This window comes from Citrus clementina, unplaced genomic scaffold (assembly GCF_000493195.1).
Source record: "Citrus clementina cultivar Clemenules unplaced genomic scaffold, Citrus_clementina_v1.0 scaffold_1, whole genome shotgun sequence".
In the NCBI taxonomy this organism is placed as follows: domain Eukaryota; kingdom Viridiplantae; phylum Streptophyta; class Magnoliopsida; order Sapindales; family Rutaceae; genus Citrus; species Citrus x clementina.
Window position 1 is genome coordinate 22,566,580 of NW_006263303.1, and position 11,326 is coordinate 22,577,905.

Here is an 11,326-nt window from a genome sequence, read left to right on the forward strand (position 1 = left end):
ATGAAAATTGACAAAATGTTCTTGAAAATGTGGTACTACTAGTGTTTGTTGAAATGCCTCAAAGAATATATTTTGTTGTTTAGGCTTAATTTTGCTATTATTTTACTTGAATGAATATCCAAGAATGTTGGCAACTGGTATTATGGCTTGAATGTAGGGAATGGTATAGTGCTTTGTGTGTTTATGTGCAAAAGGTGTTTGTCACGCCAAACATTGGTGCGACAGGCACTTATCGCACAAAACATAGCTTATGTGTTTTGTGCCACAGGCATCTGTCGCACATAAACACAGTAAGTGTTTTTTTTTAATGTTATTAACCAATTTTGTTGTGTTTTTGTTACAAATAGAACGGAAGATGATGACACTTTTGGTTTGTTTAAGATATGGCTCATGGATGACTTTAGAGTTAATGGAATATGGAAAAAGATAGCAAAATTTGGATCAACTCAGGGTATAGGCCAATGGTGTTTTGGAAAAATGATGAGCCTATTATAGACGCCGAGGATGATGGATGTGGTGCTGTTACAATCCTTGTTTTCAATAATTTAAAGATCCTCACAATCAAAGATGTCGTGGAGATGTTAAAAATTACACAAGCAGCCTAGTTTCAGTTAGAGGAGGAAGTCAGCTTTGACATAAGAGATTGCAAGTTGGCAAAGCAAATTGGATGTAGAAAATTTATAATTAAGTATGTTGTCGATTGTATTTGTGGCATGTTTATTGCGTTCAAATTGTTTCAGCAGGGAATAATTATTTGATTAAATATTGTTGCTTTTCATGGTAATGCATGTGGTCTTATGTGCCATAAGCACTAATAATTTAATCACTTTATGTTCAAGTTTTTTTTGTTTTTATGGGGAAGTTAATTATTATATTGGAGTGTTGTTCGATGTTGTTTATGTGGGATTGAGTAGCGTGGGGTAACGATGGAGATTGATCTTGGTATAAAGTCTCATTAAGCTAGAGTTGTGAGAAATTACTTGCATGTTTGGAAGCCAAGGATCCATGAGACACTAATGTTAATTTCAGATGAAAAATATGGAAGCCATGGATCGACACTATAGCTCGAGACTTGCTATTGAGAATTTCAATTGAAACTAGTGTATTATTTATAATTTGTATCTGATTTTATTGTTGCGAAAGAAGTATTCATTAAATACACCAGGAAGCAATAACAATTTTTACAATATCATCTTAAGAGATTGGCGAATAAAACCTATCATTCATAATCTGCTTCAAATATTTCATCATGAGCTGGAGATTGAACGCCTACACCATTGCAGTGGTCTTTGATGTATCTTGGAAAATTTCTTGTGGTTATAGTGGTAGCCCAAATTTCCTGTATCCAAACCTGAGTACTTAAAAGGAATTAGCAAAGTCATTATAACTTGCATCACCATTGCCAAAATATGCTTGCTGCTTAGTTTTTTTTTAATTTTAATTCACTTTTTTTAAAATAATAATGAAATATACGGACACAAATATTAACATAGTCAAAAAAAAAATTGCGTTACACATAAACACAACTTCTGTAATTTTGGGCACCTGTCGCACAAAATATAACCCCAAAATAAAAGCTGAGCTTAAGTGCGACATGTGTCAGTCACACCAAATACAAGTGCGACAAGCGCCAGTCGCACTAAACACGACCACAAAACAGAAGTTTTGTTTACGTGCGACAGGCAAATGCAAGTGCGACAGAAGCTGTGTTAAGAGCGATAGGTCTATCGTACACAAACAACCACAACACTGCACATAAACACCCTCTACACAATATCATTGCTCACATTCAACCCCAGTACCGTTGCTGGTTGCCCACACTCTTAGATATTCATTCAAGTAAAATAAAGCAAAATTAAACCTAAACAACAAAATATATTCTTTGAGGTATTTCAACATACACTAGTAGTGCCATATTTAACAATTTCAAGAACATTTTGTCAATTTTCATTTCCAATTCAATCCTAGTGTTAAGAAACTAACGTTGAATAAGATTTAACCTATAATCATCTACAATTAATACTAAAACAATAAACCCATTCAAGAATTACATAAACTCACCGAATTAACTCAAAGTTAAAGGCGCCACCGTTATCCTTGTCGGAAGTAGCCATTACCATCATCATGTCGACTCGCCATTACCTTTGCCATTAATTTACTTGCTTGATCGAAAATTGCCAGCTTTTAAGATTTTTGTTCGTTGACAGTATTGATGAGTTAAGTGGCAAGGGTAAACGTGTCCAAAAAACTTGTTTTTGGCTAATTGTGATAGAAAAAAGTTAGAGGGTTAATTTCAAAAAATTCAAAAGTTTTTAGGTTAATTACGCAAATTTCCCTTACTTAAATGAGGGGTAAAATAAGAATTAAATTAGTGGGTCTCATATAAAATTAAAAATGATTGTTAGAGTTTGCATTCTCATAAGGAGGTGCGAATGACAATCTCATTTATTGAAGTAACCATATTATCCTAACTCAAATTTTAAAACTCTCATTTTTGTCCTTTTATTTTTATTATTATTATTAAAATTTAATTGATAAAAATAATAGTACTTAACAATTATAATAATGTTACTATTACAATAATAATAATAATAATAATAATAATAATAAATATGATAATGATGATTATTATTATTATTATTACTACTACTACTACTACTATCATCATCATCATCCCAATTTCATATACAACAAGTGTGAAAAAAAAAATGAAATGTGTGGATTTCAAGTCCATAGTATTATGTTGCAATGGTGTATTTCGATGGCTGAAGTTTATTACCTTGTTATTTTATTACAATCTTAATCATAGTTTTAATTGGCAGTAATAGTTGTAGTTATAAATGGAATTAATAATATAATTACTATTTAAATTGGATAACCCATCAATCGGATGGTAGATAAATAGTTTTATGAATTATAAAGTTCGTCATCTACAGATAAGTGATCCACAGTAATTGAGACTGAAATCATAATTAAGATGTTATGATCACTTGCATTTTTTTTTTTTGACAATTACAATTTTAATGATTATTATTACACGTAACCGTTAAAAAATAAACGACCGCTTACAAAAACAACACTGAATCATTTGGAATACCAAACATTGGATGATGCATCATTCGATCATGAATCTAGGGGATGACATGTCGTACAATTTCCTAAGGGCGCACCGGCATGTCGTTTCCCCTCAAATGGTTTGAGGCAAACATAAGCGCTGCCTACTATTTTTGCATGTCGGTTGCAAGAACAACTTAGACGACTCGTCATTCAGACTATCTGCTTCCTCACAAAAAGTTGTTTCTTTTCAAATCAATAAACACCGGATCACCTAATACTAGTGTGCCGATCTAAATATTTATTATTGTTGTTGTTGTTGTTGTTGTTGTTATTGTCACTATAAGTATCGTTTTTACTACGATTGTTGCTGTTGTTATTCTTATTCTTTTAATTTTTATCATTATCATTAAAATTATGTAACCAATCTATTAGATGGTAGATGAGTAGTTTTAACATGTAATAGATGGGTGAATACAATAGTAGGAACTAAAATTGAAACTCAAATGTTATGATCACTTGTATTTCAGTTTTTTTTTTCAATTACGATTGTGATGATTATTATTCCACGTAACCGTTAAAAACAAACAATCCCTTGCTTTTACTTCAATTGTTTGGAATTCAATGTTTCGAATGATGCCCCATTCCTTAAGAAACCAACCATACATTATGTCTCACCACTTCTTAATGTAATGACAAGTTGTTGGTCATTAAAACACAAACGACGATGCGTAAATAGTAGCGTTGGCGCGTACTATTAACGTAGGTCAACGTGACTTCATCCTTATATTTTCATGAATGACACATCATTTGGATACAAAACGATAAACGACAAATCATATGATACTTGTTTGTCGATTAAAATAATATTATTGTTGTTGTTACTACTACTGCTGCTATTATTATTATTATTATTATTATTATTGTAATAGACGATAATGTTACTAAGGAAAATAATTTACCAATAACATTTTGATAACTCATAACAGTATATTCGGATCGTAAACAAAATAACCACATCAATGGAAATATAGCCTATTTCAATTTCATATATGACAAATATGAAGAAAAAAAATGAGGTTTGTGAATTTTAAGTCTAATATATTTGTGGTACAATGTGTATTTCTTTGGTCAATGTTTATTATCTTGTTATTTGTTATAATTATAATTATTTTTAATTATAATTGAAATTATTATTATAATTACTATTAAAATTAGATAACTCATTTATTAGATGGTAAATATATAACGAATGCTATTTTACTGAAAGAGTTTATTAATTTAATTAAATTTTGAAAAGATCAAATCGATGCTACTATATTAAAAGAATTGATTTAATTTAAAATGTTGAAAGGTCCATCAAATCAATTACGAAAGGTTTTATTAATTTGTAACATTTAAATATTAGCAACTTGGGCCGGGAAAATATGTAGTTTGAAAAAGCTGACCGTCAAACGACGGTGTATTTACGCTATATTATACAGATACCTTAAAAAAATACAAATAATATCTTATTGGATTTATTTTATTGGAGGTTAAAAATAATATAATTCAATTTGTATTAAAATTAACATTATATTTGTTTTCCTGCTCCCAGTCGTCGACATCATCCTCCCTAATAATCACAAACCAAACTATATTATTCCCGCAAAAATGCCATCATTTTCGTTGCGCATCCCACGCCAAAATCCGCTCATTGATTAACCTACGCCTTCCCGGCGCACGTTATGGAGCCCCCCTCCTTTGTCTCCAAAGCCAGAACTGCCTTCAATTCTGCTGCGGCAAAAGCGGAGCGCGTCTTCACCGATTTCAAATCTGACCGAGGTGCCCCCAATTTTTCTTCTTATTTACAATTTCACCCTCCGCTACTCAATTTCCTTTTTTCTTTAGTTTATATTATTGCTTATTTATATCATTAAAAATTTGCTTTTACTTGATTTTTTTTCTTGTGCGTCTTTGGCTTGATCGAGAAGATTCTGATAAGCAATCGTCGAGTTTAGAAAATGACGAAGATTCAACGGTATGCATATTTGATAGCTTGTTGATTTAATTTAAATTTCTGTTGTGAATAAAATTTGGAACTTAGCTGTGATTGTTTTCTGTTTGGTTGTTGAGAAAAGAAAATGGGATTATTATTATTATTATTATGAAGATGAAGCAGCTGGCATTGATCATATGTTAAAATTTTATTATTAATTTTGTATAGAAAACGAGATATAAATTTATAATTCACATGCAATAAATTTTCATTGCGGCTTGATATGATTGGAAAATGAAAGAGATTGGAAGTTGAAAGGAGAAAAAACTCATTGTATTTAAATAAGATTGGAAATGTTGAATTCTCTCTCTTTTTTTTGTTTTTTGGTGGCCGGTTGTTGTTCTTCCAATCATATCATGCTACATCTGTTTGTATGGATAAGTTTATTTATTATTTATTTGTAGATGGTAAAAAAATGTTAACTCGAACTTTATAAAGGTGAAATTATTATTTTTTTCTTGATTTTGTTGTTATTGGATTGTGTTTAAACCTTATGGTACAGGATCAACAGGAAGTGAGGCATCCGCTGCCAAAGTGGAGACCTGCGCGTATAGGAACAAAACAAGATTGGCAAGATAGATTTAAGAACATAAGAATAGGAAGGAAAGGGGTAGAAGAAACCGAGAAAGTTGAAAATTCAACCATGGCGGCTCCATTTTATGATGATAATATGTACATACTGAACATGAAAAATGATCTTGAAGCAAAGGCAAGAAACTTTCACAATGTTCAATTCATTGTGCCTTTTTCTTTCTGTTTTTGGAATAGTAGTACACTTTGCAAGTAGTGTCCAAACCTTGTCCATCTCAAGTGAAGTAGCATCCATACATTTGATGGTGCAGTAGACTACTAATTAATTTTATAAGTTACAAAATTGACTATCCAATTCATGAATGACACCCCATTACTTGGGTGGAAATTATTTGATACTACATGGAAGTGTCCTATTACTTTTTTTTCCCCTTTTCATTTTGATGGGTGAGGCTATTGTTGTTTTATAGGTGTCAGATGTGGGTTTCTTGCTAGAACGTTTAAAAGCCACTGATGTAAATAGCATTCCTTCGGCATCGGTATTGAAGCAACTAGCTGTAGCTGTTGAGTGAGTTCTTGCTGTTGAAATTTGTTAATTTTTTATGCTAATACTTTAGTCTTGTGTATGATTTTTTGTATTTTTTGTCGATTCTTTATTTCTTTTCTGGAGTTGCCGTATTCTGATTTCGTCTTAGTAGATTATTTTTTTATTTTTTATTTTTTTCGTTATAATGCATGCTGTTCCACTTTAAGTCTGAAGTATCTTCTTGAATATGCTAATGAAGTGTAATCTTCTAGAATAATAGGTATTCTAACGTCTGAATCACTGGTAAGTTATCATTTTTCACCACCCGCCTGGTGTTCTTAACCTCCTGAATACATGTTGGAATTACTTGTACAGGACTGGAAAAAAGCTTAAGTCAATAAAAGATATTTTGGCATCATCTGGAAGTTCTTCACCTATAATGGAGAGGGCAAGCTTGAGCCTTTCTGCAGTGAAGTCATTGGTTCTTCGTGACAAAGAAGATAAACTTGCTTCTGAATTGGGGGATAATGAGAAAGTGCTGTCTTTGATGCATTCACTGTTCGATGCAGGTAGATCAGTACATTAGGTGACCTCGATAGTATCATTGTGTTGGGAAAAAAAAAAGAGATAAAAACTTCATCTATAATCTTTTGCATTATCCTGGGGTGATTTTTCATTTCCATTGTAATATCTGCAAGATGTTCTCAGAGGGAAACTTTCTCAGAAGGAAGATTTGCATGGACTCAGAGGCAGTTGCTAACATGACAAATTTGCCTAGAGAAATTCATGGTGCGCCTCCTGAAAGCTTTATTGTTAAGTTATCTGAAGTTATTGGAAGCTTTAAAAACCTGCGAAAAATGGCATTGTTCTGGTGCAAAGTTGTTGCTGAGGTAAGTGCTTGACAGAGTTCCAATTCTTGAACTAGATGAATGGAAGGAAAGCATCAGTCATACTACAATCTTATTGCTTGTTCAATGGCGTGATACCTTTTATTGTTTCAAACTTTATACTTCCTTTGAAATCACATGAAATCTGTTTTTTAAAAAGTTGCTTTTTGTTTAACTGCATGATATTTCTTTTGCATAAGATTAGAAAGCAGAGATCCTTTGGTGTTAGAATTGGCAAAAGTTTTAAAATAAGTTATTGGTCTGCAATTATTTTTGAGTTAATTTTATCATGCGTACAATATTCTGCAAACTCACCAAATTTACACATTGAATGTGGATATAATGTTGCGTTTTATTTTTAAACTTTTGCTGACAAATAATCTGTGGAATTTGTATACATGCAGCTAAGAAGACTTTGGTCCGAAGAGCAACATATTCCTGGCATTCCTCTAGATGAGACTCCAGATCTGAACTCCTGTCTCTTATACCAACAATTGCAGGTTATCAATTGCTGTCTTTCAAGGAAAAGGCGCCATACTATTGCTACTGAATCCTTGGAATCTGTTATGAGGCAGTGCAGTTCGAATGTTGAGGATTCATCTCCTTGTATGGATACAATGCCTGAAACCCCTGTCTTGTACGCTAGAGTTTGCACTGGAGAGCTTGTTATCCGACTAGGAGCTTACCAGCCAACTGATTTAATAATGTTGGAGACTGGTGAACCTGTATACTCCCCCATTTCTCAGGTTTGGCTAATAACATGGACTAAATTTACTCTCTCTTCAAAACCAAGTTCTATTGTTTTGATCTATGTGCCTGTGTATGTAAGTAGGAAGGGCCTTTGCTCACAGAAGATCTAATCAAAGAAACAGAGGAGTTAGTGCTTCGAACGGGGAGGTTAGTATATACATTGATTCAGTTTGACCTTGTCAATTATGCTAAGATTTTATCCCCCTCCACAAGTCTTAGGCTTTCCTGAATGAATTAAAAACTAGGATTTATTAAATGTTTTTACTTGACTACTGTAGGATCATGTTATTATTTTATTAATTTTTAATGGGCAGTGTTGGTGCTGGGTGTTCTCAACTCCTGTCTGACATGCAGGCTTTCAAGGTAATAATGTAATTTGAAGGTGTCTATTTTTTGGATTGTCAAGTAAAAATTGATACTATCAGGGGGGGTTCCTTACACGTAGTGTAACCAGGTTTTCTATGATTGTATTAGGCTGCAAATCCTGGTTGTAGTTTAGAAGATTTTGTGAGATGGCATTCGCCGCCTGATTGGACTGAAACTGATCAGAGTGATGAGGCAAAAGAGTCCTCTGATGGAAGTGACTCTTCATCAATGAAAGGGCAACTAAGTCGTCGAATGCAAAAAGAAGGTATCCCCTTTGTCAGTTTGTCCCATTTTCCACTGCTAAGTAAATGTCGTTACTCTTCTTGTTTGCTGAAGGAAAATGTTAAATAGAGGTGGCAGATCTTGGGAAGAGATTTTTATAGTTAATATTTTTTGTACTTTTTGTTTAGCTAGTAATAATATCAACACATGCCAACAGTGCTTTTAACTGTATTTGTGATTCATTTGGTACACTAACATGAAACACAATTGCAAGTAATTGTAGAATGATATGTTATAACTGATTATCCATTTTTGATAAAAATATTGTATATGTTCTAATAAATTATGATGCATTGATGTTAGGTAATTTGTGGCGTGAACTGTGGGAAACATCCAAACCAGTACCAGCTGTTAAACAAGCCCCTCTCTTTGATGAGGACTTGGCAGTGTAAGAATAAATTGTTTTCATTGACACTGTGACTGTCAAATTATATGTTTGACTATGTCTATGATATGAATATCTAGTCCGTTGATTTTGCAGGGAGGGTATCCTGAATGCCTTACAGGATATCTCACCTTCTGATCTTTTTAAACAATTGTTCCTGTCTTTAGTAAGTAACCTTATAGTATAACAAGAAGTTTTATTCCATGGTCACTGATTTATGTACAGATTGCCAACTATGAATCAATCAGCAATCATTCTTTTACGCAGCTAATGATGTCCTATGTTTTGACTTTTCAGCTTGGTTTGGGATTTGTGTTAGCTGAGGACAGACTCTCATCTAATGATGGTTTGTCCAAGCTTTTTTATGAGTGCAAAGACTACATTGTTGCCACTTGTCAAGGAAGCACCTGGACTGAGAAGGTTGATGATATTTTCCAGGTTTGTTCTGTTACACTTTAGTTGATTGCATATTTATATTTTGCTATACATGAAGCTTCACTAGCATAGAATTAACCAGAATTGTAAACTCTATGTTGACTATTGTGATAATTATGATTTTATCTAAAATTCATTTATTACAGTGGAATAATTTAAGGCTTGACACATCCAAAGTTTCCCCGGATCAGTAGAATGAATTATACCAGCAGACATTCATCTCTTTCTTCTAATATTTTTTGGAAATGGATTTGCGAATATAGAATGTCCAATTTGGTTAATTCTGTTACTTAAATTTCATTCTTGTCTTCAATGGATTGTTCCCTGATGTTTGTATAGATCATTGCTAACTTTTAACCGGAAAGACATGAAAAATGTTATCATTAAGTTCCATGTTAAATTCTGTTCTAGGTATATGAAACGGTGGAGACCATGCTATCTCATCCGGAGGAAGTCCTGAATAATCATGCTGACGACACAAACACTACCACAGGAGATGATCTGAAAAGTCGGTTTAGGAGGCTTAGTCTCAACTTTGGTAGTAAGGATAAATTGAGAAAACCACCTCCTACTCCTAGAGACCCAAAGAATATAGAAGTGAATTCAACTCGCCAACCTTTTTCCAGTTTCTTTGATGGCAAGTCGTCACTATTTTCTAAGTTATCTCCGAAGCCAGATAGGTCATCCCCAGCTGAGAAAGAGAAACCTTATCGTCATAATGAAAGTGATGGCAAGTCCTCACAATTTTCCAAGTTATCTCCGGAGTCCGATAGATCATCCCCATCTGCAAAACCTTCTTCTCATGAAGAAAATGATTGGACGATTGTTTAATTGTATCCCCATTTTTCAAAGAATAATTATTTTATCTTTGTCTCCTTTGGGTTAAGGAAGGAGAGTGGCTTTGCATACAACTGTAAATTATTTATGAAATGACTAGAAAAGGGAATCTTGTATTTTATTTTATTTTATTTTTTATTATTGTTGCCTTTATTTTATCTTTTTTTGGAAATCAGAAGGAATGGAGAAAAATTGATAGCCTTTATATGTCACGAACTACAAGCAACATTCTCAGTGAAAATAACATGGTTGTGTAATAATACAACGTGCACAAATTAAATGCCAAAATTGGCCAATAAACAATAATAATGATAAAAAGTCGATAAGAGAGCGCGTGGGCTGCCCTTGCCTCGGTTAGATGTTGGTTCTTCTAGAGGCGCTACAACAGCCTCAATTCCTCACGATCGTTTATCACCTGGCTTTTGCTCTTGGTCTTCATTTACCTTATCGAATTGGAAATACTTGGTGAGAAGATTTGGGACGACAAAATTTGATATCCAGTACAAAAAGAAAAGTCCCGCACTGTATAATTGCACCAAAATATTTTTATCAAAACGTTTTCTAAGATTAAAATGCTTTCTAGAATTTTGAAAACAGAAAGAAAGAAACCAACCTCGTTATGAGAAACTCCCTTATGTCACCCGACTTTGCTGGAGAGGTGGCGCCAAGAATCAGTGAATCCGCGATGGCATTGGTTTTTAACGAGGCGCATCGTTGATTATTCAGAAAAATTGTCGTAGTATGTTGACTGCTAGTGCTTCGGCGCCAACGCAACTTATGATTTGTCTTCAATTTCTGGTTGTGTTCGAGTTGTGAATTTATGGATAATAAAGAGGAGTAGCTTGTTGAGAGACTCATACTTTGAAAAGTTACAGGGTCCAACCACGTAGAAGCAGAGTTCAGCTTACGATTGAGGATAGTGTTTGTAGCTGAGCGATTGACCTTTTTTTTTTTTTACTCAAATGGGAAATGGAGTATTAACATCTGGGTCCCTTAGGTTTGTTGAAATCATAAATAATAAAGATATAGTTAGCAATTTTTCAAGCAGGGGCATATGGTGTGCAGTCACTGTGACTGCGACTGACTGACTGAGTGATTCTACACTTCAACGGCCTGATTGTTCGATGGGGACTTCTGAGTGTGGGGTAGCATTATTGAACCGTCCTTAAAAGTCGCATGTGCTTATGTTTTTTAAACAAAATATTTGTAATCCTTTTCACGTATTCTTCTTCTTC

The 11,326-nt window shown here is 33.6% G+C and overlaps 1 protein-coding gene across 1 annotated transcript; it reads left to right on the plus strand.

The window, feature by feature from the left end:
- The first annotated feature begins 4,637 nt into the window (after nt 1-4,637).
- On the plus strand, nt 4,638-10,212 carry LOC18054603 (rab3 GTPase-activating protein catalytic subunit). Its single transcript, XM_006452339.2, has 14 exons — nt 4,638-4,878; nt 5,028-5,074; nt 5,595-5,801; nt 6,094-6,191; nt 6,525-6,718; nt 6,858-7,039; nt 7,441-7,782; nt 7,869-7,933; nt 8,101-8,149; nt 8,261-8,417; nt 8,738-8,822; nt 8,916-8,985; nt 9,117-9,257; nt 9,666-10,212. The coding sequence occupies exons 1-14, from the start codon at nt 4,782-4,784 to the stop codon at nt 10,083-10,085; spliced, it is 2,154 nt and encodes a 717-aa protein (XP_006452402.1). The 5' UTR covers nt 4,638-4,781; the 3' UTR covers nt 10,086-10,212.
- The last annotated feature ends 1,114 nt before the right edge of the window (nt 10,213-11,326 follow it).

What these genes read in the sequence shown, in the direction of transcription:
- LOC18054603 (XM_006452339.2), top strand. Translation starts at nt 4,782, where the DNA reads ATGGAGCCCCCCTCCTTTGTCTCCAAAGCCAGAACTGCCTTCAATTCT. An exon ending in AAAATGACGAAGATTCAACG is followed by an intron (nt 5,075 to 5,594) that starts GTATGCATATTT and finishes CTTATGGTACAG; the next exon opens with GATCAACAGGAAGTGAGGCA. An exon ending in CTGACATGCAGGCTTTCAAG is followed by an intron (nt 8,150 to 8,260) that starts GTAATAATGTAA and finishes TGATTGTATTAG; the next exon opens with GCTGCAAATCCTGGTTGTAG.